The 16,883-nt window shown below is 28.7% G+C and overlaps 2 protein-coding genes across 2 annotated transcripts; one reads left to right on the plus strand and one right to left on the minus strand.

Moving 5' to 3' along the window:
* The first annotated feature begins 5,382 nt into the window (after positions 1 to 5,382).
* LOC135948699 (uncharacterized) lies at positions 5,383 to 12,792 on the plus strand. Its single transcript, XM_065498110.1, has 6 exons — positions 5,383 to 5,684; positions 5,835 to 6,587; positions 6,830 to 6,959; positions 11,967 to 12,152; positions 12,266 to 12,404; positions 12,473 to 12,792. The coding sequence occupies exons 1-6, from the start codon at positions 5,440 to 5,442 to the stop codon at positions 12,601 to 12,603; spliced, it is 1,584 nt and encodes a 527-aa protein (XP_065354182.1). The 5' UTR covers positions 5,383 to 5,439; the 3' UTR covers positions 12,604 to 12,792.
* On the minus strand, positions 12,633 to 16,604 carry LOC135948690 (uncharacterized). The gene is made up of 3 exons (XM_065498097.1): positions 16,214 to 16,604; positions 13,166 to 13,311; positions 12,633 to 13,095 (listed from the first exon to the last, which is right to left on the minus strand). Exons 1-3 carry the CDS (start codon positions 16,491 to 16,493, stop codon positions 12,868 to 12,870), a joined length of 654 nt encoding a protein of 217 aa, XP_065354169.1. The 5' UTR covers positions 16,494 to 16,604; the 3' UTR covers positions 12,633 to 12,867.
* Between the last annotated feature and the right edge of the window lie 279 nt (positions 16,605 to 16,883).

Consider the following 16,883-nt stretch of genomic DNA (forward strand, 5'->3'; position numbering starts at 1 on the left):
ACATAGACGAAAACTTTTAAAATTCTTTTTAAATATTTTTAGTTGGAATATATTTTGTATTCCACATTTCAATTTTATTAATTTAGTAATTTAATCCATATTGTAATCCATATTGTATATTATATATTTGTTTGTTCCGCATTCACGCCTAAACGGCTTCACCGATGTTATTGAAATTTGAAACAAAGATAGATCCTTACTTGAAAGCATCAACAGGATATATTTCTTTTCAAAATTGGGACCAGAAAGGGTTAAAAATACGGATAATACGAAAAGCGACCTGATGGAGATTGTAGGCATAGGTGAGGACATACAAAAAAGTTTTCAAAAATGTTATCTAAAAAATTTCAAAAAGGATAAGTTATATTTATTTTTCAAAAAGCTAACTTTACATCAAATATTTTAAATGAAAATAAATTTGTAAAATTCAACTTTAGGGCAAAAAATTTTCAAATTTATATCAAAATTCGGTAATCTATTTTACATGGCCAAATATGTTCTTAATTATTCTATATAAGAATTCCTGATAACAAATTTTAAAATTTGTTTTTTATTTTTGTATTATTAATATAAAAATCTAATAATTTAATCTCAATTTGCAAAAATACTGAATTTTTGGTGATGTGATTTATTTAAAATTTGATTTGTATATTTGGATTCGCAACCATTTAAATACAAATCAATTCAAAAACACCTCGGCTCCAAAAAAAAAGTCTCTAAATCTTTTGTGAAATATAATTAAATTATTTTAAAATTAATATTTTTGTATACATACCTTTATATTATTTTGATTCTATGTATATGATATAATTTATAGGATTTTAATTAATATGGATTATTATAATCATAAAATTGTTAAATGGTAGTAAAAAATAAGACTCGACATCATTAATAATTTTTAATTTAAAATTATGGTAAAAATATAGTTTATGAATTTAAAATTAATATAATATAAATCAAAAATTATAATTTTGGTTTAGAAGAATTTGAAATAACATGCATCCGCTAATGTTTTCGGTATAGATTCTCGAAATATTAAATATCTAGTTGAAACTATAAAATTATTCTTGAATAAAACTAATGACAAAAGCTACCAATTTCCAGACTAGATGCTATTTTTCAATCAAATTATTGAATCTGAAATGACTTTATCATTTTCCAAAACAGTAGTATTTTTATGGGATTTGTACCAATAATAATAGTTTAAAATTAATTGTTTACATTAATTTTATTGTTTTACAAAATTTGATTACAAAGAACTAGAGTTTGGGTTCGGTTTTATCAGAAAAAATAGTTTTTTAAATTAAATTTACATAAATTGATAATTATCCCAAATTCAAATATGTTATTAAAAATATGTAATGTATTTTTATATATTATCTACTGATTTTGTTTCTATACTATCTAAAAATTTAATAAATTGGCCAATTGATAATATAGAAACAAAATATACAAAAATACCTTGCATATCTTTGATAACATATTTTAATTTGGGATAAATATCAGTTTATGCACATTTAATATCAAAAACAATAGATGGTATGGGGTCTACAACCAGTATTAGCTATTTCGTATTAAATATAAAACTCAAAAGTAATATTTTCTTAAAAGAAATTATAGTCGAAGTGCAAAATATGCACACAAGGTTTAGGAAAAATTAAAAATTTGTGAAAGCTTCCATTTCAAGCAATAAACTTAAAAACCTGGATACCTATGTATATTCATATTGAATTTGTCATCTTTAATATTTTTAATTTAAACGAAACAAAATACAGAAGCTTTTCTCGTCACCTTAATTATCAAACGAAGAGCCTTATTTTTTAACTTTTATTATTGATTTTATATTATTTCATTAATTATTTTTTATTTCATCATATTATTAAAATTAAATTTATTTATTAAGTATATTTTTTTATTTACTTTTTTTAAAATAAACGATTTAAGTATCCAAATGTATAGATTCTTATTATGTAATACATTTTCTCATATTTCCCTTTCCGCCTTATTTTAATTACTAATTCTCTTTCATACATCCATATGTATGTATGCACATTTATTTACATTTGCCTTATTCCCCTTTCAACCCTTCACAATTGCACTATTTAGCTCACTTTATTTTCACTTCTCTTTGAATGCATGTAAGAATAAAAACAACAACATTAACTATGACTGTGCCAAATTTATTGGCAAGACCAAGGCGTATTTATTAAATGCACCTTGGGCAAGACTTTTCAATTACACACAAACACACACTTTTTATTTAACCAAAAGAATACACGACCGTTACCGACCCACTCGCGCACCACAAACTTGTTGCTTTATTAACTGCTGTCCACTTGACGAAGGAGATGTTACATTACAACAAAAATACGACGACTACATTTCTAGAACATATTAGGCTTTTTCATACAATTGCAATTTTATATTGCATTTTTTTCACATTTACCGATTAGATAGGAATTATATTTTATATTTATTTGATAATATATTAACTAAATTATATTTTTTTCATATTTTTATAAACGAAACTCTAATATTTCACTTTTAATTTAATTAAATAACGAGAGACAGCAGTTAATACATCTTTAGACACGAACCGTTTCACTAAAACTAAATTCCCATACAGTTTGAAAATCACTGCTGAAATGTCAATGAGTTTAAAGGGCAGGTTAAAATAGATTAATAACAGAAGGAAATTCCAGTGGTAATAGATAGAGAGAGCTTATGTTTTATTAGGAAACATAGAGGAAAGTTTTAAAATATTGAAATCTGTTGATAAACTTTTAAAATTTGTATTAAATATTTTTAGTTGGAATATATGTATGTATTTTGTATTCCCAAATTGAATTTTAATGTATTTGTTTGTTTGTTCCGCATTCACGCCTAAACGACTGCACCGATTTGATTGAAATTTGGAACAAAGATAGATCCTAACTTGAAAGCATCAATAGGCTATATTTCTTTAAAACTGGGACCAGAAAGAATTAAAAATACGGGTAAGATTGGTACTTTTTGTTCTTGAACAATGATGATTGAACTTTGCTACAAAATAACACTTTTCGTTAGAACTTGAAAAGCGACCTGATGGAGGTTGTAGGCCTAGGTGAGGACATACAAAAACCGTTTTCAAAGATTCTATCTAAAAGGTTTCAAAGAAGATGTATAAGAAATATATACTTTTTGAAAAGCTAACTTTACATCAAATATTTTAAATGAAAATAAATTTAAAAAAAAAATTCAACTTCAGGGTAAAAATCGCCAAATTGCATAATCGATATCAAAATCCATTTTAGAAGGAAATTCCAGTGGGAATAGAGGGAGTTTGTGTTTTATTAGGAAATATAGACGAATGTTTTAAAATATTGAAATCAAATCAGATAAAAATATAGAAGGTAGTTCCAATCAATTTTTTTTTAAATAAGGTTTTTTGAAGTTTCCTTTATTTGTGAGCATTATAAAAAACGTTGCCACAGTCCTTAAAATTATTTTTATTTTCGTGAAATTTTTTTTACAAAAAATGTGTAATTTACAATTTAGTATTTAAATAAAAATGTATTATGTAGTGTTGGAAATTATTTATTTAATTCCTTACATATATCCAGCCATTGTTGTCGTTTGTTGGGTAATTTATTGACTTTAAAATAATTTATATTTGAATTGTTGCAAAAATATTTTGTATATTCTCAGTTGGGGAAAATGCAACTCATGCTTGTTAATTCTTAAAATAATATTCACAAATTAGCTTTGTTTTTTGACCAATTTGAAAGTACATTTTTTTATATTTTTCAAAGAATATATGTACATGTTATTAATATGGTATTACTATTTTTATGACAACTTCATAAAATCCTTAAGCATGTCAGACATAGAAGTAGAAAAAAATAAAGAGAGAATGAATCTACCTTCTATTTTTCTACTATGAATCAAATGACAAACTTTTAAAATATTTATTAAATATTTTTAATTAGAAGGAACACTCAAAATATTTCTTATTCAACAATACAAAATAAACAATTGAATTAGGGATGGGCAAAATATATCGATATATCAAAATATTAATATTTAGAAATAAAATATGGATATATATCGCCGATATTTCAAAAACCGATATATCGATACATCGATTCTTATTTACGAGTATCGTTTTCTATATTTTTAAGAGCTCTATAAATGTTTGTCGTTTTCATCATATGTTTTTTTAACTGATGTGTGAAAAAGGGATTTTTTCATAATTTTTTAATGTGTTTTTTATATGATCGAAGTTGGTTTGTGTAAAGAAATATGTCTTCGGTTTGGATATTTTTCCAAAAAATTAAATTATTTTGTGTGGTAAGATACAAAACGTATGGAAACACAACAAATTTAGGCTTTCGTAATTTATTTGATGCTAAATGTATAAAAAAAATAAATGACAATAATTAAATCATTTATTTTTTTATATGTAGATTTAATCTTTGTTTTTCTTGAATTTTTTTTTCTATTGTTTTTATTGAACAGTTGCAGAAATATTTAATTTTGAATTAAAAATTCATGTAACATCCTTCTACTTATGTTGGTATGAGTATTTAAAATACGTTTCGATATATCGAAATATAGATAATTTTTTTCCATTTGCCCATATATAAATTGAATTTTATTTGTATATCGTTACCTTAATATAGAAAGGCCCTAACTCGAGTTTTTTTTAAGTCAAGATTTCTTGGCTAAATATGATATATGCGCGGACCATTTATCGAAATAAACGAAAATCTTATCTAAATTAACTGGTCCCCAGAACTAGTTCCCATTATCCGTTCTTAAGAAGGTATGTTAGTTATATAGCACTCCGTAGAACTAGTTCCGATGGTGACAAACAAAAATAATTGATTAGAGTACTGTTCCCAGAACCGTTCCAAGGGGTACTGGCTTCGTAACGATGCCATAGAACTTGTTCCCTAGCTGACAACTTCAAACAAAAATCATTAGTCGTAACGCCAAACTAGAATGGGTACTGATTATATGCATACCTTTTAGAACTAGTTGTGGAACTAATACAGTTTTTTCCTGAATATAGTTATATGTATCTGAATCTATAAAATAATAACAATTAATTTACAATTTATTTTTATTTCGTTTTTATTTTCAGTTGCCTTTAATTAAACCAACTTTTAAACCATCTACGGATTTTTGGTATTTTACAAAATAAGGATCTTGTAATACTAAACATAATGCTGTAAGATTTTTAAAACAAACATTGCTATTAACATAAAATCAAATACATTAATTAAATTCATCACTTGTATATAAAAAAAATCACATTAGCACCTATTTCATTTTAACAGAAAAACTACTGTGTTTTTAATTTTTATTGAAACAAACCAAAAAATCTCAAGATAAATAACATCCAAAATAATACACAGGAGACAAATTCTATTAAAAAATCACCAAGAAACAATATCAATGGCTGACAGCCGTGAAAGAATACGAGGACCTTCCCGTGATGGTCGTGAATTTCTCACCAGTCCTCGTCAGGTTCTAAGGCGTTTAATGTTGCTGTCCGAGGGCCGTCAATATCGTGAAGCTGCTGGTGTTGTCGGTCGTTTGGGTCCCTCCGTTTTGAGATCTGTTATTGCAGAACTGCCCATAGATTTGTTGTTGGAACATTTGCCACACAGTGCTTATCTGTTGGAATCGTTTTTCTCGAGGTAAGATACAAATTATTTTTTTGAATTTGGTTTATTATATTACTTAATGTAAACATTGGTCTTTGGAAATATAGTATTACCTGAGCAATTAAAAAAAAAATATTTTGAAATGTCCATTTCTTATATTCCAATAAATATCCAACATTTTAGATTAATTGCCGTAAATCCCTCACCCAAACCCGATGTTCCCACTGAAGCAGTACTCTGGCAACTGGTTAGATTATTCTCAAATCCCCATGATCCGGGCCTGAAACAACGATGTTCAAAACTCTTACAATCTCTCGTACAATATGAACCGAATTTAAGACAAACCATTCGTGAGACCCGCAAATCCTTCAGCGATGCCGTACAGGGTTTAGGAGTTCATGGCTTAACAACAGATTCCTCTGGTCAATTGATATCGCTGCATATAGCTTTAAAAACCGAACTACAAAGACATGTCGACACATACAAAGTGGCCCTGCACAAACTAGAGGAACTAAGTATGATCACCATAAATCAAGATCCTGCCCATTCGTCACATCAACGATTGCTGGGCATTAGTTATGGCGACATACAACAGAGACTTATCGATAATAAGACTCTATTGACGGTACTCGATAAGCCAGCCTTGAAACAATTAACTAGTCTCATAGAAAATCTCTCACAAAGAGTGGAAAACGACAAAGAGGTCTTGAAGGCGGTGGGTCAAGTGAAAAGGGTGGACATGCAGGCAAATGTGGACAAAAGGCCGGCTGCTGGTTTGCTTATGAATTTCACACGTGGCTGTGAGATTATTTTACAAATGATGGGTGTCGAAGGTATAACGGGCACACCAACAAATGTCAGCAGTATGGGGTCACCCAATGGCAGCAGTTGTTCGGATGGTTATCATTCGGATGATTCAGCTAATGAAGAAATAAGGTAAGATGTGTCGTTTGTATTATTAACGCCCTCAAATTTTAAGCCAAATTTCTATTTCAATTTAATTTTGCGTTACATTTAGCCAGCAACACCTAAACGCTTTCGCTTGTTAATTTTGTTATTTTATTTTTGTGTGTGATTTCAGCTTTAAGTGTTTCAATTGCTAAATAGTAGATACTTAAAAGTGGTTTTTATTTAAATTTGTTGTGTTTTTGTTTCTTATTTTCATTTCTCTTTATTAGCGGCATGGTTTCACAGTATCGTTTATTGTATTTAGAAAATAGGACAGATACTTTGGAGGCATTGGACAGTATGCCACAACTGAAACACGTTCATAATTTGAAAGCGAAAATCTTATTCTCAATTATAGTGGTAAGTACTTGATTGTTTTGTTTTTATAAATTTTACTTGGGTAGAGATTGTCTTTTAAAGCCTTTTAATATGCTTAATATGTAGATCATAAACAAAATCGAGATCGTGATGAAATGCGTAATTGAGGGAGTTTAAAATTACTAAAATACTTAATGTAAATACAAATCGTGACAGTTTAAAGCGATCTTAACGTGAAATTTAATATTATTGCCAAAGAACTTGTCGAATTTTTAAAACAGGCATTTTAAATAAGAGTACTATAAGATTTTTTTGTTCTAATTTCGACGCTTAGTATCAAAGTAAACATTTTATATAAATAAATACGAATATAGAAATTCTAAAATTAAAAATTAACTTTTTTCCAACCAGTACAAAATTTTAAAAATCAACGTAGACAGGTGTCAACAAATTATTTGATCTTGTAACTTTTGCTTTTAAATATGAAGTCAATTGTATCATTGGTTGTAGTAGCTCGAGTTTTGGATGACCGACAAAAATGAAAGTTGTGACAAAAATCAACTGGACATTCGAAATAGGTTGGTCTTTATCGAATTTTGCGCGAAAACTGTTACAGATTTGTATGTATGTAGTCATATAAACAGTAACAATGTGTTGTTTTCAAAAATCAATTGTGTCTTGATACAATTCTACAACGTAGAATCCTTAGGAAGAGTAGAAAACCCATGGAGAAAAACTATAAAAATATTATTGTATCACATTAAAATGTTGCATGAAAATCTTGAAATGATTATTAAGTTTAACACCACAATCAGCACTTCATTCTCTTATTTTTGAAATATTTTATAGTATAAAATTGATAAAACACAATTAATAATTTCAATATTGAAATTTATTGATTTGAAAATATGTACATTGGAGTGGGTCAATTTGTTTGTCGACCAAGCGGTTGTCAAAATCGTAATCAACGATGAATTTTAAGAATTCAAAATCGTGCTTCCATTTTTAACGCGAAGCTTTTCTTTTCGTATTTTATACTTTTGTTTAAATATGCTAACATTTTTGAGCCTTTTAAGAAACTTGATTATGTTTGGGCTTGTTCGAAAGGAAAGAAAGGCAAATGGAATAGATTAACAATAAACTTCACCCGAGGATGGTTAAAAAATCTCATATCGTGATTGTGCGAGAATCTAAAACCAAGGTTTTTGGTCACAGAGAGGGAAATAAAAAAAATGCAAATAAATCTGTAACTTCTAAACCGATATCCCGATTTTAATAAAATTACCCATGACTATAGAGGAGGTGTTGCTGAGATTATGTTTTGAATTTAGACTTTCAACACTAAGGTGGGACGGAGCCTCAAGGCCCCAAATTGTGGTGTCTCGGGTACATTACAAATTATGGCAAAGATTTGTATATATGTATGTAGATTCTACTAGAATAGAGCTACAAAAATCATAGCTATAAATATATTCTATCTTTTATAGTTTACGAGATATTCACCATTTTTTACTTACCCTGGTATGGATTTTTGCAAATAGCGGATTCAAATCTCACCCAATTTCTTTAAAATATGTATTTTTATACCCTTCACCTTCGTGAGGTTTGTCATTCCGTTTATAATTTCCACAATATAATTTTCCGAACCTATAAAATATATATAATCTGGATCCTTATAGATAGCGGAGTCGATTAAGCCATGTACGTCTGTCTGTCTGTTTTCAATTTAATCAATTTTCCGAAGACCCCAGAATTCTCTGGGATCCAAATTTTCAATAATTCTGTCAGACATGCTTTCGAGAAGTTTAAAATCAGCAAAATCGGTCCACAAAAGGCTGAGATATGATGAAAAAACCAGGACAACCTCAATTTTTTACCTATATCTGGATTGCTAAGTTATTAATATAGACAATATGGATATCGAATGATAGATATTTCAAAGACCTTTGCAACGACGTATATAAGACCATAGTAAGTTGGACCTACAATGGGTCAAAATCGGAAATTTTTAATCCGATTTCTTTTTACCAACAAAAAAAATTTTTAATTTAAAAAAAAAATGATTAAATTAAAAAAAAAAAATTTAAAATAACAATTCGAAAAAAAAAATTTCAAAATCGATACCAAGTCAAAAGTTATGTTCACTTAAATTAAGAATCATGTTCATGATGATTTATTATCATAATATGTTGTTCTCAGATTATGATAACCATAAGCCGAGAACAACATAATGTGGTAAATCATTCATCATAAAAATTGCTGTCACAAACATATACTTATTTACTATAATAATGATTACCACAATCATATAAATAATTACAGTGACCATAATATTGTAAAAACCTTGTGTACTGTTCCCAAATAATCACATAACATTAGTTTCACTCTTATATATTGGTTAAGTTATAGATATAACTCTAGTTCAACTAAGATCCAGCATCCATAGAGACCAATGCGGATCATTATGATTGCTTTTCCATTTCCTAACTTCTGCTTCCCCAAAATACTGTAATTCCACTAGTATCCATAGGTTTAAGCGTCTGATGACTGTCAAGTTCTGAAAGAAATAGCATCCAATTATTTTATATCATCTATTTGATAGATAGATTCACATAAAAAGTGATATATGTCCTCGACATCCTCTCTGCTCCATCTCCTCAATTATACCCAACATTACCATATGCCTACAAATAGTATTATCACCTTTTTTTTAGATTACACAGGGCAACAAAATCAAAAAAATTTTAGAGGCTTTTTAAACCACTACTCAGTTTTGATGTATTGTGGTTCCAGTAGTACAAATAGGGTACAAATTTTAAATTCTATGTAGAAGTATTTTTTAAACAATTTTTTTCTAAAATTGTGAATTTTTTTAGAAGGGTTAGTCCAATATTATTGAAGTAAACTTAGAAAAGTTCAAATTTACATAACCTTTAATCTGTTTCTATATTACGTTTTAATCGGCTCAGTAGTTTCGGAGTTATAATAACAAATTGAAGCAAAAAATACCAAATTTTTTTGTTTTAAAAATATCATGAAAAATCGAAAACTGCAGAACTTGTTCAAATTTTAACTTTTCTAAGTTTACTTCAATAATATCGGACTAACCCTTTTTGAGTTATCATGAATTATGTGGAATCTATCCATAGAATTGAAAAATTTTACCATTTTTGTACTTTGGTAACCATGATGCATCAAATCTATATAGTGGTTAGTGAAGCCATTTTTTGCTGTTGACCTGTGTTATCGATCATCCTCAGTTACCTTTTATCCATTTCCATAAATGTCTTACTGTGTTTGGCATTTGCTTCATATGATATTTCTGTTCTTAGACATACATAACAAGAATTAAAATTGACAACTCTCGCTAATGACTCTACCTTGTAATATTATTGTATCATGATCGTAACTAAATATTGAAGTTTGTCTAGCTAACATAGATATTGCATAAAAAACTTGAAAAATACTGTAGTCTATTTTCAAGCGATAAGATTTCCTGGGTTTCGGCACAGAATCAATGCTCCTTTCAAATTTTTCACATATTTGTTCTTTTTTGAAAACTGTACAATAAATTCTTGATTTTTGTATAAAAACGAATGAGCTTGGATGATTCTTACAGAAGACTCTCATACATGCATGGAGAAATTTCTCTGTGAAGTTTCATATACCCTTTACATAGACGGCTTCAAGTTGAAGGACTTTCTGAATCCTGCTCCAGATATATTCATTAATGCACAGAGAATACAGATTCGTAATTGCAACCGAATTTGTTGCCAATAGAATGATTCTGTTGCACACAAATAATTTTTCGGTTATAGCAACAGAAAGTTAGTGGATAAAGAAGAATTTCGGTTAATGCAACCATTCTTTTCTTAACACTTTTAAAATTTAGTAGTCCCAACTGTAAAATTCGGTCACTAAGATAGAATCATTCGATTGGCAACAAATTCGGTTGCTACTACGAATGTGTATTCTCTGTGTGTATATCAAGATGGCTAGTGGATCATGATAATGGAATCTTTATTCTTGAAAACGAAAACATCGAATTCATTGAGTATTTAACATAAAAATCATTTGGGTCCTGGGGGACTGGGATATACATTGGAATGAGCTTTACAGGCTAAGTATTACATATTGGGTTTCACTAAATATTGATTGTGTGGGTATTCCTCATTAAGAGCCATGCTAATCGACTGGATATAATGATTTCTGTGGATGTTGAGCATTGAGAGCATTATGGTAATATCCAGCTTTGATGAGAAAACGAATGATTGTAATTTGATCGGCTATATATGTTGTACTGGCTGATCTATCGCAAATTTAATTGGTGTATATTATGATCTCTATAACTATCTCGGTACGCGACTTTTTGAACAGAGAGGAGGCAAAGAAATGCTTGTTTATTTCAATACCTCAACTCTTATAGTTTTAAAGATATTTATGTTTTAAAATGTTCGTGTTTTTACCATGACTTTATTTTGATTCCCGCAAAGTTTTGTTTTCGTGGTATTAAATCTTATAATTAAGAATTAATAGAGAATTCTCTATTAATAAACATTTTTTTAATTAGTACATACGAACAATACTAAACATAATGACAAAATGAAATTTCAAAACAATTCAATTTCATTTTATTTATTTTACTTCCAAATTCGACCTAAACACTTTTGCTTTTTTTTATAACAATCTTGTTAGCAAATGGTTTATTATTAACTTTCGATTTCTACAAAAGAAACTTTAATAATTTCTATCAAAGATAACAGTAATGAACAATTTTCAAGTTTTTTTTTCTATTTAAAAGCCTCAATGATCAAGCATTTCATTAACGGCATGTGTTTCTATCAAAATCTTCTGGAGGCGATATGCAAAATTTCATAAAATAACAAGTCTTGGCAATGATGATGGTCATAAAATATATAGCCGCAAATAAATAACAATAATATTAACAAAATTGTGTGAAAATAATGATTACATAGATTAAAGATTATAAATAAAGTTATAAAGTAAAATGATTAAAATAAAAAATATATTTATTTTCTATTTTTACAGCTTTCATTCCGTTTGTGTCATGGTATGCGAGAACGTAAAGTTATGGAAGTAAGACGCACCTTAAATTGTCCATTGGACAGTACAAATGAAGTAACATTGGCTTTGGATCGCTCCATACGTCAACATTTACATGAGACCATCGATTCGTTTCCGTTGGGTGAAATTGAAAGATCGGTGTTTAATCAGGTAATGGTTTTTATGACAAATAAATAATACTGTGATGTGCCAGTACTGTTAGGATTTTCAGTTTTTAATAAAAATTTGGTCTTAAATCTTATAATATATTTTTATGTTTTTAGGTACTTTCAACTTTGCATGAATACCCTTGTTTGGAATCTTGCCCTCCCCTTATACATTTTGTTAGTGCTTGTGCACGTTTAGCCTGGAAAATGGTTAATCAAAAGGTTCCCTATTATTTGGATAATGATTTTAATTTGGGTAAGTTTTAACTCTATACATAAACAATCTGTTCTCTTTTTTCAAAATCATTCCTTTTCACTTCCCAGGTTTTCTACGCCCTGAAAAACACGAACGTCATGCCTTGGCAGATCGGCGCTCGGATCTAATACGAACCTTTCTATGGCCCGCTCTAATGCAGAATAACCATTGTGTTTTTAAGGCTATAGTGACCACTTAAGTCTTTAAATGTTTAATAAAAAAAATTGATTATTATATTTTTTAATAATTCTGTAAATATTTATTATTAATTATGCAAATAAAATAAATAAAATTTTATATTTATACATGCATCTGTATACCTAAATCTAAAGTATTCGTAAAATACAAAAAAAATAAAATAAACGTTTTCTTAATCTCTAAAATGTAATCAGTTTAAGACAGCAATTTTTATCTGAGATCATTTCAGTACAAATTCTGAGTGTTTCTTTCCATTTTACTCTTCTCAAACTATTATCGGTCTTAGGACTAAACTTAAACTACATTGTTTATTGGTACACTGTAAAATGTTGTGCTTGTAAAACTCTATAATATCATTGGGTGTATTGAAATATTTCTCATTTGCCTTCTCCTGGCCAATGGCAAACAATTCCTGGCCCTTGATTTGTCTTATGAATAGATGAAAGAACTCCTTTTCTGCATAAATGCTGACGATGTATTTAATAGAAATATCCTTAAAAAAATGTTAAATTGTATAAGTAATTAAAAACGTTTAAATAAGTAATGTATAAGCATTTACTTACTGTTTCTTTGTAGGGTCTTACTAAGCAAGTTCCATCTTCTCTCCCCAATAATATGTCTTCCGCTGTGGCACGATCTATGGTACGATAAAAAGGTTCTGTTTCAATTTTTCTCTTCTCTATTTGTAGGTAATTGGCATCTATGTCGTCTATAAAATAGAGAATGGACAAAGTTAAATACATAGAGAACATAGAGCGGAAACTCGAAAAAAACTCAAACAAAAAAATTACTCAAAAAAGTTACACATACGAGTGTTGTTTTTGTGTTCACATAGTTTTTTTACTAATACATTCTCACCACTTAGGTTTTTGACAACTGAGTTAGGTCTTTGACAGGAGAGATTCCGCTCTATGTGTTTTCTCTATGGTTAAATATTAGTTTGAGCTGTTATATTTAAATCATAGATTGCTTGTAAATTTTATTTACATAGTTAAATACATATAGATCGGAAACTCACCAGTCAACGACCTAACTCAGTTGTCAAAAAACTAACTGGTATTAGAAAAAAACTATGTGAAAACAAAAACAACACTGGGATGTGTGATTTTTTGAGTAATCTTTTTGTTTGAGTTTTTTTGTATGTACAATATGATTATTTATATTAGAATTGGAAATATTCAATATTAAATATAAACCAAATCTTCTATCTTCTATATAAATAAAAATCAAATGTCGTTCGTTGGTAATGGCATCAGTTGCGAATGGCCGGACCGATTTAGACAAATTTTTGTTTAAAATGTTGGCGATAGTCAAACTTAGGTTTTTACGGAATGAAAAATTGACCACGCCCACTTTTTTTTGATTTTTCCAAAATCGGAAAACGGCTTGTTTAAATGTTCATAGAATCCAATATCCAAAATCGCAGGACGCTTGGACCGATTTGGCAAATTATTTTTAATTTAGTCCACAAAAGTTTTTACAGAAATAAAATTTGTCCACATCAGACCAAAATTCTATTACTTATATAAAAACTGATAATATCTTAAATCATTAATAATTGGCCAATAAGCGTTTAATCAAGAAAAGGAGCTCGATCTGTGATCACTCATATTTCTGACCAAAAATTGTTTTTTTATGGAAAAACTCAAAATATCTAATATCGCTAATAACTTGGTTCATATTTCTAAACAAAAATCGATTTTTATATAAAAAATCAAAATAATTAAATTCGCAAATAACTTGGCCAATAAGCGTTTAATCAAGAAAAGGAGTTCGATCTGTGATCACTCATATTTCTGGCTAAAAATTGATTTTTTATGTAAAAACTCAAAATATCTAATATCGCTAATAACTTGGTTCATATTTCTGAACAAAAATCGATTTTTTATATAAAAATGCACAATATCTAAAATCGTTAGTAACTTGGCCAATAAGCGTTTAATCAAGAAATGGAGCTCGATCTGTGATCACTCATATTTCGTAACAAAAATCGATTTTATATATAAAAACTAAAAATTCGCTAATAACTTGGCCAATAAGCGTTTAATCAAGAAAAGGGTCTCGATCTGTGTTCACTCATATTTCTGAACAAACGCCAATAAGCGTTTAATCAAGAAAAGGAGCTCGATTTGTGATCACTCATATTTCTGAACAAAAATCTATTTTTTTATATAAAAACTCACAATATCTAAAATCGTTAGTAACTTGGCTAGTATTTTGGAGAAATTTTCAGGGAAAAAAATCTCCCCATGTAATAATATTGTTACTTTTTAACCTTTTCAAAACGTTAGTTTATTTCCTTTAAATAAATGGGATACTTTGGATTGCAAATAAAAGCCGTTTAGTAGTTTGAAAATTGTAACCACTCTTTATTTATTTAAAATGTACAACAACAGAATTAAATAGTCACTCGATGTTTTTTTTATACACTTTTATAAATTCTCAGAAATACAGACACTTTATAATGTATACGAATTCACTTGAAAAATACAGCACACTTTAAGGCACTCAGTTGATGTTTATTCAAATAGCGTCTATGATAAACTGACTCACGACTGCAACCTCTGCCACTATTTATTACATTGCCATCTGCACTCTAGATAGTTCTTTAACTGTCAAAATTCGAATATTCTAGATCTTACTAATACATACGCCATCTATGGTGTACTTTCTACAATGTTCTTTAACTGAATATTCGAATACAGCGTTGCCAACTTACGATCAAATCAACTGAAAGCTTTTATTTAATAATGCCGACAGATATGTTACAGTTTGCTATTACAGCACTGTTATTTGAAAGCATTAAGCTACTTTTAAATCAGCCCTTAAAATCGTTATATTTGAATTCAAGTACAATTTCGTAACAATATGGAATATTCAATAGAATACAGCATGGGTATACAAGAACAGATGCCTCGAAATGGGATGACAGGAAGAGTCTACGATTTTGAAATTCATATGTAAAATCCCTTCGTCTTGCCAACTACAACAAGGCCGATGTTGCTGCAATCACCGCATGTATAAAATGGTTAAAGTGTAATGAGATAATTCATAGATAGCCAAGCAGTGAAATATCAGCACACTTAAAGTGGAAATAGTATATCCAAAATTGTCCTCAAATACTGGAAGGAAATAAAAGACTACTATGTGAACCTAGAATCATTAGTTCTCCATGTGTCCAAAATTGGCTTCACTATGGACACAAACAACCTAAACAACAGTGGCTTCCACTCAATCAGCCCAATTATGAATAAAAAATTCCGCGGGAGTTTGTTCCCCGGGAGTTTTTTCTCATTGAAATTGAATAGGAAAAATGAGAAAAGGGAAAAAACTCCAACAATATTCTGAAAGTTTTGACTCATTTAAATAGTTTAATGCTTATATTTTGCACAATATTGTACACTGTAGTATATTTAAAAAAACTAAGCATCTGTATTGTTTACAATTGTTTTTGTTTTCTTTTTGTAATTAAGCTAAATATTGTTATTATTTTTTTACTCAGAAATTTTGAGTTCCAAATACTCAAATTACTTTCAAGCTAAACTTGTTCAGAACAGGGTTTTCTCTATTTAACACAACAAACACACTCTCTCTCTCTCTATCTCTCTTACCCACTATGACATAATCATGTTGTATTCTAGACGTTTGTTGTGGATGAAGTTCACTTGAATTTAAATTCAAACCATTCTCCACCGGATCATATTCACCATCATCATCTGATAGATTTCTCATTTGTTGATGTTTATAACAATTACAACAACCACATCGACTACAGCAATAACAACAAATATGCGTGGTATCGGAGTATGAGCAAGTATTGGCAAGATTTGAAAAGAATCTGGCGAATAAATTATGTAAAACAATCCAATAGACACGTATCGACCAACACATTGCGATCAGACAAAAAAAAACGCGCTAAATAGTTTTCAAAAAAATGTTTTTAAATTTCTTTTTATTTTAAGTTATTTTTTTACAAATTTGCACACAAATATTTAAAATTCAATTTGCAATTAAGTGTTTATTTATTATTGTTATTGTTGTTATAATTAATAAATTAATTTTAAATGTGAATTTAACGCGTCTGGACATGTTTACGTTATGATGTCTTAATGAATACTGACAAATAATAATAAAAATATGTATTATAATTCCCTGATACATATTAATGATGATAAGTAGAGAATTATATACTTATAATATGTACTGTATTCTCACATTGTATTTAAATATTTTATCATCACGTTAATGATCATTAAAATGATATTTAATACATATTTTGAA

Source organism: Calliphora vicina, chromosome 1, assembly GCF_958450345.1.
Source record: "Calliphora vicina chromosome 1, idCalVici1.1, whole genome shotgun sequence".
In the NCBI taxonomy this organism is placed as follows: Eukaryota; Metazoa; Arthropoda; class Insecta; order Diptera; family Calliphoridae; genus Calliphora; species Calliphora vicina.

Bases quoted from the DNA above. Each gene is read 5' to 3' on its own strand.
- LOC135948699 (XM_065498110.1), top strand. From the start codon at position 5,440: ATGGCTGACAGCCGTGAAAGAATACGAGGACCTTCCCGTGATGGTCGT. The intron at 6,960-11,966 runs GTAAGTACTTGA...CTATTTTTACAG, and splicing joins TCTTATTCTCAATTATAGTG to CTTTCATTCCGTTTGTGTCA. The intron at 12,153-12,265 runs GTAATGGTTTTT...TTATGTTTTTAG, and splicing joins AAAGATCGGTGTTTAATCAG to GTACTTTCAACTTTGCATGA.
- LOC135948690 (XM_065498097.1), bottom strand. From the start codon at position 16,493: ATGTGTTGGTCGATACGTGTCTATTGGATTGTTTTACATAATTTATTC. The intron at 13,312-16,213 runs GTAAGAGAGATA...TCTATTTTATAG, and splicing joins ACATGATTATGTCATAGTGG to ACGACATAGATGCCAATTAC. The intron at 13,096-13,165 runs GTAAGTAAATGC...CATTTTTTTAAG, and splicing joins TAAGACCCTACAAAGAAACA to GATATTTCTATTAAATACAT.